The 17,334-nt window shown below is 38.3% G+C and overlaps 1 protein-coding gene across 6 annotated transcripts in view; it reads right to left on the reverse strand.

The window, feature by feature from the left end:
• Positions 1 to 855: 855 nt before the first annotated feature.
• C2CD5 (C2 calcium-dependent domain containing 5) overlaps positions 856 to 17,334 on the reverse strand; it is a 91,923-nt gene continuing 75,444 nt past the window's right edge. For 3 of the 6 annotated variants that reach the window (XM_010855962.1, XM_010855958.1, XM_010855956.1), the window contains 5 exons: positions 9,186 to 9,236; positions 8,188 to 8,289; positions 6,683 to 6,873; positions 2,877 to 3,023; positions 856 to 2,155 (listed from right to left, as the gene is read on the reverse strand). In XM_010855962.1, coding sequence (XP_010854264.1) covers positions 2,024 to 2,155; positions 2,877 to 3,023; positions 6,683 to 6,873; positions 8,188 to 8,289; positions 9,186 to 9,236 — 623 coding nt within the window. In that variant the 3' untranslated portion in view covers positions 856 to 2,023. The remainder of the gene's footprint in view (positions 2,156 to 2,876; positions 3,024 to 6,682; positions 6,874 to 8,187; positions 8,290 to 9,185; positions 9,237 to 17,334) is intronic. The other 3 variants (XM_010855957.1, XM_010855960.1, XM_010855961.1) reach the window with 3 other exon arrangements.

The following is a 17,334-nucleotide window of genomic DNA, read 5'->3' on the forward strand; positions in this document are numbered from 1 at the left end:
TAGAAACTCTAGCTTTTCTAGAAATCAGTCTGTGCCTCTGTTAAGTATCCAAATGTTGAGACCAAAATGGAAATTCATTTTGGTCTCAAAAGGTAAAACAAAAACAGCCAGTATTATGTTTTAAACATTAGTAATAAGGTACATGCACAAACCTAAAGGAAATCAACCCTCAATATTCATTGGAAGGACTGTTGCTGAAGCTCCAATACTTTGGCCACCTGACGGGAAGAGCTAACTCATTGGAAAAGACCCTGATGCTGGGGAAAATTGAAGGCAAAAAGAGAAGGGGACAGCAGAGGATCAGACAGCTAGCAGATAGCATCACTGACTCAGCTGACATGAATTTGAGCAAACTCCAGAATGTAGTGGAGGACAGGAGCCAGGCATGCTGCAGTCCATGGGGTCGCAGAGTTAAACATGACTTAGTGATTGAACAACAACATGCACAGGATATGACACAAAACAGGCACTCAACCAGTGAGCTACATTATTAAGCCCCTGCCAAGAAAGAACTCAGAAACATACTCAGGAATCACAAGATAGCTGTTGTATGTATGGATAAAACTATGAACAAGTCAGTCAATTCCAAGTACCTGTTTTTCCAGAATGAGCTTAAGTATTATCCTCTTGGGGAAGCCACCTTCATCCCAAGCTACACACATTTTCTCACTTAACCGTGCAGGTTTCCTACCACCAACAACGAAAGTGGCACAATTACAAGTGTATTTCCCCTCCAAATGAAGAACAGACATACAACAGAAGATTGTTGACTAAAGAAATGAAGACGATCATATGGAAAGTGATTTCTGACCACTGACAATACTACAAAGGGGCAAAAAAACAGATTTAGGAATATTCCAGTTTATAAAATCTTTTATTTAAAAAATAAAATTATAAACAAAATACAGAAAAATATTGACACCTGTGATAACAAGGCAACGACTCCTAATCTTTAGGGCAGTTGTTATCCTGGAAGAGCAAAATCATGAGTTTTAAAAAGAAATTTTATTGTCCAAAGGAGGAATGTACTTTTAAAGGTTCATCTGTAATATGTATTTGGCATTGACAAAAAAAAAAAGTATTTCTATCTATACATTCAACATTCTGCAGCATATTTACATTCAAGTTACATTTCCAAATTCTATGCCAAATACAGTCTACCTCACCACCCCAAACCCCTAATAAGATAGTACTAAAATTCTGTTTATTTGTAAGAGTTCAGCATGACTTTATTAGAAAATAATTTTATGTTCCAACTAGATCAATCATATTTTAACTACTTCAACAAAACTCATTGGCCTGTTCTTCCCAGTTGAAGCCAAGCCCCTTCCAGAAAAATTAAACACAAATTGAAACTTGGGTAAAAATGAAGTTATATAGTAATTTTTTCCTCCTTCCTTAGAGATATTATTAAGCTTCTGATAAAAGGACACTGGCTCTGATAAACAGATTTTACTTTTGCAGCAATTAAGATACAAGTCACAGAAGCTTAACTCCTTTTTCAAAGATGGCTAAAGTACTTTTCCCTTTCAGCTGTTACCAGATTCTTCATCAAAATAACACATTAATAAACTCACAGTTTTCTGAAAACTTTTCTCCATTTTCCCCATACATTCCTCAAATCAGATTATTTATTAACAATTTGTTAATTTCTTGCTTAATTTTTATAAATTACACCAGGATAGCTAGCCTAATTTCCTGATAATTTAAATTATGATTTTATTAAAATCAACATAAATTATAAATAGCTTGCATCTTTGCTACAATTCTCAGAGAAATTTATCTGAACTTCCTGGGGAGTCAAGCCTCCATAAGGCCTGTCTGTCTAGCCTTGGTTAAAAAAAACGTCAAGATTCGAAAATTCTCATGCCTCCAAGCGATCCCATTCAAATCAAACATTCTCATATGGGATCAATTCTTTCTTAATTCTCTCATATTAAGTTCATTTTTTATGTCTAGTACGATAAATGAATGACAAAGGAAATTGATGAATGTCATTTAGTTGAGCTCTTTCTAACTGACTTCAGGTTGTGACTTCTCCTCCAGTACATGAGGGCTGGCAACTGGCAGCAGGCTGCGGAGTAGACACCACTTCTAATTCAGATTCACGAACAAAAACCACCGCATCACCACTGACGTTTATAAGACACTGTGCCTAAAAGAATAACACATTTCAGTCACATTTCAGTAACACGCTCATACTCTCCTGTTACGCTGGGGGCAGTGTTTATGTTCTACTGTTTCTGTAGAGCAGAAACAGGCATACAGTTCAAGAAAAAAATGAGCAAAGGCTAAGAAGGCAATGCATAGGAAAGGAAACAAAAAAATTCATTAATATAGTTATTTAATTTTTTAAAGGACTATGTTTAACAGTTGTAAGTGAATTATTATGTTAACAAAGCTGATAAGAGAAATCTATTCTAAAATTTAACCTAAGTAACACTCCCCTATCCTCATTAACAAAATTATATTACTTATTAGAATTAACAGTGTGGCCCCATCAGGATGTACTCTTTACCAGCAGGGCAGTCAGAAGTGGACAGCATCACAGCTCAAACCAGAGGGCATCTTTAACTGTCCTCCATTAGCCATCACTGGATCCCAAAAACACCCCCCCTAAGAAGGTGGTGGGAAAAGTAATTTAGGAGCAAAACTTCCAGAGGTATTTCAGACTAACTAGTCACTGGGGATGTGAAAACAACACCTGACCTATGTATGACCACAGTTACCAAAATATTTACTAAAACATGTTTTAAGCTTCTGGAATCAAAGAGCTCTGAGGAACAATTCTCTTTTTTGGAGGCGGGTGGGAGGTGAAAAGGCCATAGGGTGAATTCGTAGGGTCTCCCCATCAGAGGTTTTTAACTCCACCTCACCTGGTTTTTGTTTGGATTCTCCATGAAGACACACTGCTTCATTATGTAGGAGACGACAGCGTTCCCTCCCAGCGCAGCCACGTGTGCACGCACCATTGCAAACACTTCAGCGATAAAAGCATGGAGAAAACCACTGACTCCACCTTCCTAAAGGACAATGCACAAGCAAACCAAACTATATACCTGGGTAAATGAATGTACATAAAACATCAAAGAATATATATTAAAACAGTTTAAGTGATCTTACTATAATGGATGGTCCTTTTAATTTCCTTCACCATGCAGACCTGTTGCATGAATGAAAAACCTTTACCTAACACATGTCTACAACAGGGATTATTGTTGGTGTTCAGTTATTAAGGTGTGTCATAATCCCAACAGGGATTACTATCTTGATTTTAGAGATGATGGAACTGAAGCTCATGTGACGTGTCCATGATGAAGGTGGAACACAGAGCTAGTGGACAGATGGCAGAGCAAGAGTTCTAACTGTTCCTCCACTGTCAACACCTCCCTCCATGAAACTGTTCCCGTCATCATTCAAATAAATTGATGATAAATATACACAATGAGACTTCCCTGCTATCCCTATCTCCCACTTTGAAAATGAACCATGTTCCAAGTCACACTTGTCTTTTACAGTTTCTTGAAGGTTTGACACCTTTTCCAGCCTTGGGGTCACCGTACATGAAGGGTCCATACCCAATTTTCCACCAGGGTAACTCATACTCAATTCTTCAGGTCCTGGTTTACACGTGACTTCTTCAGAGCAATCTACCTCGCTGCTGTTGCTGCTAAGTCGCTTCAATCGTGTCCGACTCTGTGTGACCCCATAGACGGCAGCCCACCAGGCTCCCCCATCCCTGGGATTCTCCAGGCAAGAACACTGGAGTGGGTTGCCATTTCCTTCTCCAATGCATGAAAGTGAAAAGTGAAAGTGAAGTCGCTCAGTTGTGTCTGATTCGCGACCCCATGGACTGCAGCCTACCAGCCTCCTCCATCCATGGGATTTTCCAGGCAAGAGTACTGGAGTGGGGTGCTATTGCCTTCTCTGGCAATCTACCCTATCAGACCTAAATTACATTCTCCTGTTAATATTCTCTGAGAGCCCTTGTTGTATTTCTTTATATGACTTACTATTACTAAGAGCTATCTATTCACCACATGATGATGATTCACTGTCCACTAAATTCCATCATGCCAGGGACCGCATCTGCCATGCTCACAACTATATATGCTAACACCTGTTTCAACAGGGGCATGTACCCAGTGATCTATACATATTTGTCATGGAAGGAAATCCAACAATTTGGGGAACTTTTGCAGTGTTCAAAACCAAACAAGACAGAAACCAAAGGCTAGCTGATAGCTTAGAATGCTTTACAATCTAAATTTCCCACAAATTTTACTGAAGGTTTTTTACAGTCTAGGAAGAAATTTCCAACTTCAAATTGGAAGGTAAGGGCAAAATTTAATACACTGTTAGAAAAAGCATTTGTCTAGGTCACATTTTTCTGAAAAGCTACAGGATCCTACATAAAGTTTGTCATTAAGGAATTAAAGGAGTTGCTTCAGCCTCCCTCTGACTCAATCACAGTCCAGGACAGTCTTTTCTTCTACTTTCATCAGTTTTCCTCTTACATATAAAATCAAAAAATTCTTAAGAGTAAAAGACACTACAGAGGGGTAAATTCTAATATTATGTAATTGAAAGCAAATAACTCAACAAGGAATGAACAGATTTCAGATATTACACTATATACAGGCTTCTCAGGTAGCACTAGTGGTCAAGAACCCACCTGCCAAAGCAGGAGACGTAAGAGATGTGGGTTAATCCCTGGGTCAGGAAGATCCCCTGTAGAGTATGGCAACCCAGTCCAGTATTCTTTCCTTGAGAATCTCATGTTCAGAGACGCCTGGTGGGCTACAGTCATGGGGTTGCAAACAGCCAGACACAACTGAAGCAAATTAGCCCACATGCATGCATATACTACATATTATACTATTAACTATATTATAGCTGGTATTATAAATCTCTGTTGAAGGAAAATCTGTGAGGCAACATTTCGGGGTATGGTTGCTTCAGCAGTTGAAAAGACACTTTGGAAAGAAAATTTTACGCATTCAACAGTATAATATCCATGTGCAACTGGAAAAGGTTAATTCACCAATCTATGACAGCTTCTCAAACCCAAATTTGTCAAACCTCAATGGATTTAAGTGTTGCCTATTTTAATTCTATATTAAAAAGTTTTTGAGAATATCTTGAGATAGTTTCTTTTCCATCTCAACACAATTAGAATATGATTATAAAAATAATTTTTCTTAAAGGAAACATCTATCTAATTAATTAATCTGTCAGAAGTCACTCCCTCATTTACACAAAAACGGCTTGTGGTTACTCTGCACCAGGCACTCTGCTGGGTGCAGGAGGGTGAGCCTGAGTTAGTAAGCAGGCTGTCATTTCCAAGAAGGCATAGAAACACTGCTGGTGAAACAAGGGGGGGAAAAACACAATTAAGTTGTGTTTATAATTGACACACTTTTAAAAAATACAAACTTCTGCTAAAGTAAATTTTGAAGCGTTTATTGGGTTTCACATTTAAATAATTAAACATTTTCCCTACTCACTATATTAATTTGTTTAGCAGCCCTGCTCAAGAAACATAAGACAAATAGAAATATAATCTTTTCCTGAGTTTAAATTCTTCTGTAATGCAAGATATAATAGGCTGACTCTGATTCTTAATTCTGACCTCATCAAGCAAGAGATTATAACTGCTGTTACTTAAAAAACAAATTAAAGTTTAATGATACCCAGTGTGAGGTAGAACTTGAACAAATAACACTGATGGCTAGAGGAGAAAACAAGCAGCCTCCTTCTTTGTCAGGAGAAAACGACAGAACTAAATGATATAAAAAACCTCCAAAGACATCTATTCAGGATACAGTCCCCTACTATTTAATGTGAACTCTTAAAAATTGCCATTTAAATCCATCTCAGGCAAATACCTACTGAGAAACTAAGCTATTCTTTCAGGGCTGTTTTAAACCTCTATCAAACATGGATACATTTATTTTTTTTTAATTTACCATCTGATAAGGATCTGTAACTTCTAATAACAAATGAATTTAAACCCAACACAACTCTTGTGATTATACTGAAAGTGAAAATGAAGTCGCTCAGTCACGTCCAACTTTTTGCGACCCTGTGGACTATAGCCTACCAGGCTCCTCTGTCCATGGAATTTTCCAGGCAAGAATATTAGAGTGGGGTTGCCATTTCCTTGGAGAAGGCAATGGCACCCCACTCCAGTACTCTTGCCTGGAAAATCCCATGGACGGAGGAGCCTGGTAGGCTGCAGTCCATGGGGTCTCTAAGAGTTGGACACAACTGAGCGACTTCACTTTCACTTTTTACTTCATGCATTGGAGAAGGAAATAGCAACCCATTCCAGTGTTCTTGCCTGGAGAATCCCAGGGACGGGGGAACCTGGCGGGCTGCTATCTATGGGTTCGCACAGAGTCAGACACAACTGAAGCGACTTAGCAGTAGCAGCAGCCATTTCCTTCTCCAGGGCATCTTCCTGACCCAGGAATTGAACCTGGGTCTCCTGCATTGCTGGCAGACACTTTTACCATTTGAGCCTAATCTACAGCCAATCCAGACAGGTTATGGCAAAAAGTGTGTGTGTGTGTGTGTTACTTTTGGCAAAAAAACAATTTGAAACATGTTTAGTTTTGATACTACTACTTTCAACCACAGAAAATTCACACACACAATGAAATAACAACTATAAAATTACCTCACGTAGAGAAGTGGTTTCCCGAATGAAAAACATGTTAATTATCCCAAGATATTTTGTTATTTTTGCTCCAGGAATGAAAGAAAGAGGTGTCATCTTAACAACCCCAACGGTGGAATTTGCACAAGGGGGAGCAGAACGATTCCGGAAGTTTCCTTCACCCATTGGACTTGCTTTTTCAACTGTCACTGCTAAAATTGGAAAGAGAAGAGAAAGCATCAAGATCACATGTTGGTGACTCAATGATTCCCTAGTGTTTCCAAATAAGTGGTGACAACATTCAGCTGTCTGTGAGGCTAAGCCATGTCATGAAAGAAAAGAAATTATCATGCACTGCATGCAGTTACAAATAGAGAGAGAAAGAAAAACGTAAGAGGAAATGCTGGAATGGAATCTTTGGGAAGAAAAATGGCATTCCTGCAAAAGAAAATGTCGATGCGGTGTAGCTACACACACAATGATCGTTATAAAGTGAAGACAAAGAAAAAGCGGTAGAGCATTAAAAAATCTGCTGTAGGAACAAATTATTACGAGAGTGTGAAAGTTGTTACATTTCCCAGTGCAGTGTTTTCCATCTCTTTTTCAGACGACTTCTTCATTGTCAACTTGTAGATAAACCTTATCTTAACTAGTTGTAGCAGGTTTCTTTTCCAAACCTTCTCGATCAAAGTTGTCATTTAAAAAATTTAACAAATGACCTTGGCTGTCTAAAAGTTAATTGTTCATAAAATAACAAATACCTACTGCTTATCAAATAACTACCATAAACCAGACACACACACACGTGTGTGTGTGTAATTTTCACAGCAACGCAGCGACATAGGTGTTGTCATCCCCATTTAACACATGAGGAAACTGAGGCTCACAAAACTTAAATAACTTGCCAAGGTCACACAGCTATTAAAATGACACTTTTAGGATTCAAAACCAGACCTGGTTGGTTTCATAGCCTGTGAGCTTCCCCCTAAATACAGTTCCTTCCCTTTAATGTCAACTCTTTCACTCAAATACATTTACCTCAAAGTCTACCAAAACACATGGAGTATAGATTAAAAAAAAAAAAAAGTCTTAGTCCTGATGCTGAGTCTAGCAGTGAGGTAAGAGTTGGCCACTTTCTCTCTGGAGATACCTTCTACTCTCACTCTAGACATTACTCTTAGTAATCTGACAGATGCCATATACTACCGAGTACCTTGGGCCCTGAAAGAGTCTCTTCAATAAAAGCTCATTAATTTCCTTCCACTATGTGACATAATATCTATTTATATACATCTAAGAATACCTTCCCAAAATAAAATACTAACAACACAACCCTGCAGCTACAATTTAAACATCTAAAGGCCCTTCAAAAGCTTTTGCTAAATGACCATTAGCATCTGCAGCTTTCACACTCCAACACATGATTGATTGGCAATGTTATTACTGAGTAGTCAGGCCCAGCCTTCACCACTGGGAAATCACGGATATGCTTCTCAAATCACAACGTGGTAGAAACATCCGCCTACTTGTCTTAATTGATCCGCGCCTTATGGTCTGAGCTTTCAGTTTAATGAGCTCTATCCAGCTGCTGCATCTGTCTGCAAAGGAACTGTAATCAACTGACGTTGCTGAAAACACAGACAGAAAACAAAAGAAAAAACAAAGAAAAAATATGGATGACGTCTCTTACTCATCACAACACTCCTCTCGATGATGTAATTTAACTGTAACTTAGGGGGAAAGGTGGTCCTTTTCAAGTCAGGTTGAGAGAGATAGTAAAGAATCAAGCTTTAGACACTGATTTGTCCAAAGCCAAGTTGTCGGTTGGCTGAGCATCTCTGGTGATGTCAGAGCTGTGTGGTCTCTTAGCGGGAACAGAAGCGGGTCTACCAAGATCAAGGAAAGGGTCACGTGCTGCGTTTTAACTAACTTCCTTTCCCTTGTTTTTATTTTACACTGTTTTTAGCTGTTTATACTTAGGACTTTAATTTACAATCAGAACTTTGTGAGTAATTCCTTGCCCTGTTTTTGCCCTGAAATCAAAAAAATAAATGAATAAATAAATAATGAGAATCAAATGTTAAAGGATACATGAAAAAAAATCACTAGTTAACTTATTTTTTGCAAACGATCTTCTTTCTACCAGTAGTAACAAGGAAGCCAAAGGGTCATTTTTATCAATATTCTATTTCCACATCTGATTTTGGCAACAAAACTTCTATTAACATGGAGTGAGGATCAAGTGTGAGCCCAACAAGTTCTCCTTTTCAAAAGAATATCTTTTACTACTGTTGAGCTAAAAAATAATATTAAAAAGCTAAAGTCTTATATTTAGAAACTGGGACACTACTAAAATGCTAGATGGCGTAAATATTACTTGAATTTCACAATCTAACTACAACAAAGCCACATTTTGGTGTCTATCCCATTGTCCAGAGCATTTCTTCGATGTCTGTATGCTTATGCATCACCACGCTAGAATTTCACACCTTTGGTGACTATTTGCTTCATTAGACAAACTCACCTCTCTGTGCAGCTGGTATACCTGAGTTAGAACTTGCACTCTCCAGGTGTTCTAGTAAGACAATATGAACAACATTAGCTTGGATGCTAAGTACAAGCCAGTATCTCTTTGCTCTTGGTTAATACTCTCTAAAAACCAGATGAATAGGAGAAAATTTTTATGGCCTCATTATAAAAGCAAACCAAATAGAAGTACTTAGGTTTAAAATGGCAGTTTCTATTGATATATGAAAACTAGCTCGGTTAATAAACACCATGCCAAGAAAGATTACTTGTTATTATAACACAAAGAAAGTTCCAGAAAGTCTACATGTTAGAAAATACCAACACAGTAACAAATGTTAGCGGGAGGGAAGCAGGATGTGGGAAACCTGAACAGAGAAAAGGGTCGATGTACTGGGAAGAAAATCTGAAATGAAAGAGGGAAGGTAAATGTCTATGGGGGAAAAGCCAGTAAGATTAAGAGCTACAGACAAAGCAATGACCTGTGTCTCATAGATAAACACACACCATACATTAGCCCCGCCCCACCCACCTCACCACCAACCCCCTCATTCAAAGCTTTCACTTTCAACAGCTTCCTCTGAAACTATCATGACTTTATGGAACTAAAAGGTGACTACTTTTCACAGAAATAACTAGGAATCCCAAACTATAACCTCCTTTCTAGTACGCTCACAAAAGCAACATCTTGAATTCTTCCTGAAAGTTTACATTTTTATCATACATATTTAAGGAACTGTACAATTCAAACAGCACTACATTAAAAAAAAAAAAAGTCATCATCTATTTCTAATTTTCAGGCTCTACCCACACTAGCATATTTGAATTTTTGTTTCTAAGAATCTCATAACTGAAGATATATAGTGTTGCCAAGACAGAAATAACTCATAAAAACACTAAGAATAATTTGGGTCAGCCATTTTTTATTATTATTATAAACTAAGTAAATAAGTAAATATATAATATTTTTGTCTCTGTGTCATATGGTGATTTTGGGGGTAATATTCTTAAATTTGTAAAAGTTGTACTTTTCAAAAATCAGAAGTATACAGAATGTATCTGCCAACTGGGGGACAATGACATATCTCCCATCCCCACTCCACCTCTTTTTCCCTAAGGCTAGTGACCACGAGCTAATACTGGAGAGAGTACAGTGGTCAACATTCCTCTTGAGATACACAGCTGTCCAATAAAAGGGATCATGAGGAGAAGTTCACAAAATGACTTGTGAGGGGATCACACTGGGTGTGCCCTGACCATCATGAAGTTCTCGAGGGAGTGTCCTCCTGATTCGGGATCCTGAGGGGTACTGGAAGCCCAGGAGACAGGACCTACAGCAGGAAGACTAAACAGAACTGACACTCAATTTCTAGCAACAGCTGATCCAATGCAGAAGCTGGGAAAGTAAGTGGCCCACCCCAGGCTCACATATCCCAGGAGAGTTCCAGGACTCCCAGAGGTCCTGGGCAGCACAGCCTCACTGAGTACAGACACAGAAAATACAGTTGGCATTAAAGACCCTAGTTTTATCGTGTGGGGATGGGAAGAAGGGAGAGGAAGCTAAGAGAAAACATGAAAATGACTAAATTATCCTCTATACCTTCATATTATCTTGGCAATATGGAATTCCCTGGTAGCAACTGTATATGAAATGTCCACAAAAAGAGCTTATACATGTAGAATCTATCTGCTCCCATCTTCAAATATGTCAAGTGTTAAAAAGTAAAGGTATACAATGGTCTGTAGATTATCTGTGTTTTTTTTTTTTTAAGGATAAATAGAACATCTTTGCAAAGAGAGACAATACAGCTATTAGAAGCACTTGCCTCTTGGGAAGGAAAATGAAGGGAGAAGGGAGCTTTATTTTGGACAATGTGGTCTTTTTGCAGGGTTTGAATTTTTTATCATGTACACTTACTACACTTACTACTTTCCCCAAAGTTTTACAAAAGTGGAGAAGAAGAGAAACAAGAGAGCAAAAATATTTATTCCCAGCCCTCAAATGTGAATGAGTCAGGAGACTTCTGACCTCACTGAAGGAGAGCAGGTTCACCTTCTGCCACGTTTGCCTGGACACTCATTTTTTTCTATCAGAGAAAAGGCCCAAGAGAAGCTAGTCCTGTGGACTTCAGCACTTTGGACTGGTGTGAACACCTCAAACATTTAATGACCTCAGGCTCTCTGCCCCTTCTGATTACTGTTTGGCTTCCCAGGTAACAGACTTTTCAAGAGAAAGTAGCATAGACATTAGCTGTCTGGCTCACTGACAAAGCAGAAATTCTGGTGGTGTGTGTGTTAGTTGCTCAGTAGTATCTGACTCTTTGTGATCCCATGGACTGTACAGCCTACCAGGCTCTTCTGTCCATGGGATTTTCTAGGCAAGGATACTGGAGTGGATTGCCATTTCCTTCTCCAGGGGATCTTCCCGACCCAGGGATCGAACTCAGGTCTCCTGCATTGCAGGAAGATGCTTTACCGTCTGAGCTACTAGGGAAGCCCTCTGCAATCTCTAGTGCGTGCATGCTCAACTGTGTCTGACTCTTTGTGACCCCATGGACCATAGCCTACCAGGCTCCTCTGTCCACGGGATTCTCTAAGGCAAGAAAACTGCAGTAGGTTGCTGTTTCCTTCTCAGGGGCTCTTCCCCACCCAGGGGTCAAACCCGATCTCCTGTTCCCTGCACTGCAGGCAGATTCTCTACTGCTGAGCCATCGGGGAAGCCCCATGCAATCTCTAAGCCAGTACTTTAAAAAGGCAACAGATTTCATACTCAGAAGTAGAAACTTTTTAAATGTCCTTGAGGCTTTGCTGGGGAGCCAATGCTCAGTTCTGGCCATTTGTATATCTCTGTGGAAGACTTTGAGACAAACACTTCGTATGTCAGGTCCCCACTGAAGCCGCAAAGAGAGTTTAAATCAAGCCACACAGCAACCCAGTTCTCTTACCATTTCCTTGCCCACTGAATACAATTTTGCTATTCAAAAAATCTACTAAGTGATAGTGATGATCCCTCAAAAAAAAAACAATGCTGGAAAGTTAACAAGACAAGCAGAACAACATATAGAACTATTTTCTTAGTATACTCTAATGACTTTTAACAGGCCTGAGCAGAGTGGGGAGGGGGATTAATCCAGATTAAAGTGGTTTAGTGGAAATGAGCATACAGATGAAAAACAAAAAGAAAATGTAGCAAGAATTCTTCCTCCTTCAATTATACCCGTGCCAGTGCTTCTGAAGTTTGAGATGCCTCCATCCTCCTAAACAATCTGTCACACCAATGACAAAGGGATGTACTAGTCACGATAAAGTCTTACACTGACTACTCTTCTGACAATTTACTATCATTAAATTTTACAGATCATCTTTGCTCTGAATAATTAAAAAAGTCTTTGAGACATTCTTTTCCTGTCACCCTAAGAAAAGTATTAAAGCTGAAAAAATTCCTGCAAACTCTGAAAAGATTCTCTGGCAGATAAAACTATGTGCAATCTGGAGTCTCTAAACTATATTGCTTTATTTTCCTATTTAAACATGCTCAGTTTTAAACTATGATGACCAAAATTTGGTTTTATGTTCCTTTAGGCATTTCCTTAATGCACTGATCAGTATCTGGCTTAATGACTGAGTGAGACAAATGATGTATGCAAACATTCAGTATATACCTGGACCCTAATGGTCTTCAAATATTGGTGGTTTGATAATGAAATTGACATATTACAGTTAAAAATTATTAAGGCATGGAGAAAAATGTAAGTTGTTTTTCACTAGAAGAAAAAAATTCAACTAGAATACACAGATAATACATATATGACAAAAGACAATTAGTTGCCCTATTTGAATCATTAAAACTTCCAATTAAAGGTGTACAGTATCTTAACCCACTTGCTTTTCTTCTTTAGTCCCCATCATTCACTCCTCTCACTACTATCCTTTGTTATCTTTTTTCCCCAAATAATCCTGGGTTTTGGTCAGTAGCCCAATTCAACTTTCTTTGCTTTTCACTCCCTCGATTCCTGATTGGCTTTTACTGCCCTCGGGCTGCCTTGAAGAAGCTAAGATTCCCTATCTCTACTTCTTCATCCAACTCTTTGCTTCCTTCACACTTCTTAGGTGCAATTTTCACATTTTCCACTCTTTATAGAGTTCCTATTCATTCTCTTTCCCCTCAGTATCTTTCTCCTTTCAGGATCCCCTACTGATTGCTGTGGCCACCAATAACAAGGAAAATTTAGCATTTTTAATAGATTTCCCTGGTGGCTCAGACGGTAAAGCGTCTGTCTACAATGTGAGAGACCCAGGTTCGAGCCCTGGTTTGGGAAGATCCCCTGGAGAAGGAAATGGCAATCCATTCCAGTACTATTGCCTGGAAAATCCCATGGACAGAGAAGCCTGGTAGGCTACAGTTTGTGGGGTCGCAAAGAGTCGGACACGACTGAGCGACCTCACTTTCACACTTTCACCGTTTGGTCACGTGTGCTTAGTCTCTCAGTCCTGCCCAACTCTGTAGCCTGCAAAGCACTTCTGTCCATGGGGATTCTCCAGGCAAGAATTCTGGAGTGGGCTGCCATGCCCTCCTCCAGGGGATCTTCCCAACCCAGGGATCAAACTCAGGTTTCCCGCATGGCAGGCAGATTCTTCACCATCTGAGCCACCAGGGAAGCCCAAGAATACTGGAATGGGTAGCCTATCCCTTCTCCAGGGGATCTTCCTGACCCAGGAATTGAACTGGGGTCTCCTGCATTGCAGGTAGATTCTTTACCAGCTGAGCTACCAGGGAAGCCCACCATTTGGTCATAGTGACTAAATATATCTTAAAAAATAAGAGAGAAAAAACAGACATGCAATGAACTGTTAATATAAAAAAACTTTAGTTAATATAAAGAATTATATATACTTGTAAGAATTCAGAACCATTAGTTGGTAGGAAAAACTAAAAGCTAATTTCTGTAATTCTTATACATTTATATTTCTAATAACTAGTTTACAATAATTTAAAGCAAGTCATTTAAGTTTAAAAAATTAAACTATATTTTAAAATCAAATTTGGTTTAACAAAAAAGTAAACTCCAATAGCCTACTGTAAAAATAAAGGAAAAAGGTTTCAATGTGGATACCTAATTATGGAGTACAGTGCATTGAGGGGTGTAAGTTTTCTTTTTTACTGAAATCCAGAATGTGACCTATGTTTGTCACATTAGTCAGCAACTGCTCAGTGAAAAGAGAACTCCTCCCAGCCTCTAGTTAATGCAACTGAACGTGAGGATACCACCCCAGCATAAAGCCAAGTGACAGCAGAAATAAGCATGGGGGGTAGGGAGTAATAAAAAAATGTTTCCTCTATACAGTTTCAGCCAACAGTATACAAACACTAAAAGTGACTCAATTAAACACTTTTATAGCCTTAAATTCTCAGAATTTTAGTGAAAACCATTATCCTGATATAGATTAGATTTACAAAGTATTTGATATCTATTTATATATATGTGTGTATATACTGGTATATGATTCACACACGTTTGTCTAACGTAAGTTCTTAAAGTCCCACAATATGGTATCTAATATCTCAAGATTCAGGTCTTTAAATGTGTATCTACTAAAGCAATATGCTAATCTTTTATATAAAAAAATTATACACATCTTTTACCCAGATTACATTTACTCAGATTCTCTATTTTTACTATATTTGCTCAATTTTTTTTCACTTCATAAAATATATATGATTTTAAAATTCTCTTAAAAACCATTTCAGAGTGAAGTGACATATTAAAAAAATTGACATATAGATATTAATGAAGGGGAAAAATATTATGAAAGTGCCATAAAAATTTATGATAAAAACTCTCCAGAAAGCAGGAATAGAAGGAACATACCTCAACATAATAAAAGCTATATATGACAAACCCACAGCAAACATTATCCTCAATGGTGAAAAATTGAAAGCATTTCCTCTAAAGTCAGGAACAAGACAAGGGTGCCCACTTTCACCATTACTATTCAACATAGTTTTGGAAGTTCTGGCCACAGCAATCAGAGCAGAAAAAGAAATAAAAGGAATCCAAATTGAAAAAGAAGAAGTAAAACTCTAACTGTTTGCAGGTGACATGATCCTCTACATAGAAAACCCTAAAGACTCCACCAGAAAATTACTAGAACTAATCAATGAATATAGTAAAGTTTCAGGATATAAAATCAACACACAGAAATCCCTTGCATTCCTATACACTAATAATGAGAAAATAGAAAGAGAAAATTAAGGAAACAATTCCATTCACCATTGCAATGAAAAGAATAAAATACTAAGGAATATATCTACCTAAAGAAACTAAAGACCTATATATAGAAAACTACAAAACACTGGTCAAAGAAATCAAAGAGGACACTAATAGATGGAGAAATATACCATGTTCATGGATTGGCAGAATCAATATAGTGAAAATGAGTGTACTACCCAAAGCAATTTATAGATTCAATGCAACCCCTATCAAGCTACCAACGGTATTCTTCACAGAGCTAGAACAAATAATTTCACAATTTGTATGGAAATACAAAAAACCTCGAATAGCCAAAGCTATCTTGAGAAAGAAGAATGGAACTGGAGGAATCAACCTGCCTGACTTCAGGCTCTACTACAAAGCCACAGTCATCAAGACAGTATGGTACTGGCACAAAGACAGAAATATAGATCAATGGAACAAAACAGAAAGCCCAGAGATAAATCCACGCACATATGGACATCTTATCTTTGACAAAGGAGGCAAGAATATACAATGGATTAAAGACAATCTCTTTAACAAGTGGTGCTGGGAAAACTGGTCAACCACTTGTAAAAGAATGAAACTAGAACACTTTCTAACACCATACACAAAAATAAACTCAAAATGGATTAAAGATCTCAACGTAAGACCAGAAACTATAAAACCCCTAGAGAAGAACATGGGCAAAACACTCTCCGACATACATCACAGCAGGATCCTCTATGACCCACCTCCCAGAATATTGGAAATAAAAGCAAAAATAAACAAAGGGGACCTAGTTAAACTTAAAAGCTTCTGCACAACAAAGGAAACTATAAGCAAGGTGAAAAGACAGCCTTCAGAATGGGAGAAAATAATAGCAAATGACATAATAGACAAACAACTAATCTCAAAAATATACAAGCAACTCCTACAGCTCAATTCCAGAAAAATAAATGACCCAATCAAAAAATGGGCCAAAGAACTAAATAGACATTTCTCCAAAGAAGACATACAGATGGCTAACAAACACATGAAAAGATGCTCAACATCACTCATTATCAGAGAAATGCAAATCAAAACCACTATGAGGTATCATTTCACGCCAGTCAGAATGGCTGCGATCCAAAAGTCTACAAGCAATAAATGCTGGAGAGGGTGTGGAGAAAAGGGAACCCTCTTACACTGTTGGTGGGAATGCAAACTAGTACAGCCACTATGGAGAACAGTGTGGAGATTCCTTAAAAAACTGGAAATAGAACTGCCTTATGATCCAGCAATCCCACTGCTGGGCATACACACTGAGAAAACCAGAAGGGAAAGAGACACATGTACCCCAATGTTCATCGCAGCACTGTTTATAATAGCCAGGACATGGAAGCAACCTAGATGTCCATCAGCAGATGAATGGATAAGAAAGCTGTGGTACATATACACAATGGAGTATTACTCAGCCATTAAAAAGAATACATTTGAATCAGTTCTAATGAGGTGGATGAAACTGGAGCCTATTATACAGAGTAAAGTAAGCCAGAAAGAAAAACACCAATACAGTATACTAACGCATATATATGGAATTTAGAAAGATGGTAACAATAACCCTGTATACGAGACAGCAAAAGAGACACTGATGTATAGAACAGTCTTTTGGACTCTGTGGGAGAGGGAGAGGGTGGGATGATTTGGGAGAATGGCATTGAAATATGTATAATATCAATATATGAGACGAGTTGCCAGTCCAGGTTTGATGCACGATACTGGATGCTTGGGGCTGGTGCACTGGGACGACCCAGAGGGATGGTATGGGGAGGGAGGAGGGTTCAGGATGGGGAACACATGTATACCTGTGGCAGATTCATTTCGATGTATGGCAAAACCAATACAATATTGTAAAGTTAAATAAAATAAAATTTT

This window comes from Bison bison, unplaced genomic scaffold, assembly GCF_000754665.1.
Source record: "Bison bison bison isolate TAMUID 2011002044 unplaced genomic scaffold, Bison_UMD1.0 scf7180017864370, whole genome shotgun sequence".
In the NCBI taxonomy this organism is placed as follows: Eukaryota; Metazoa; Chordata; class Mammalia; order Artiodactyla; family Bovidae; genus Bison; species Bison bison.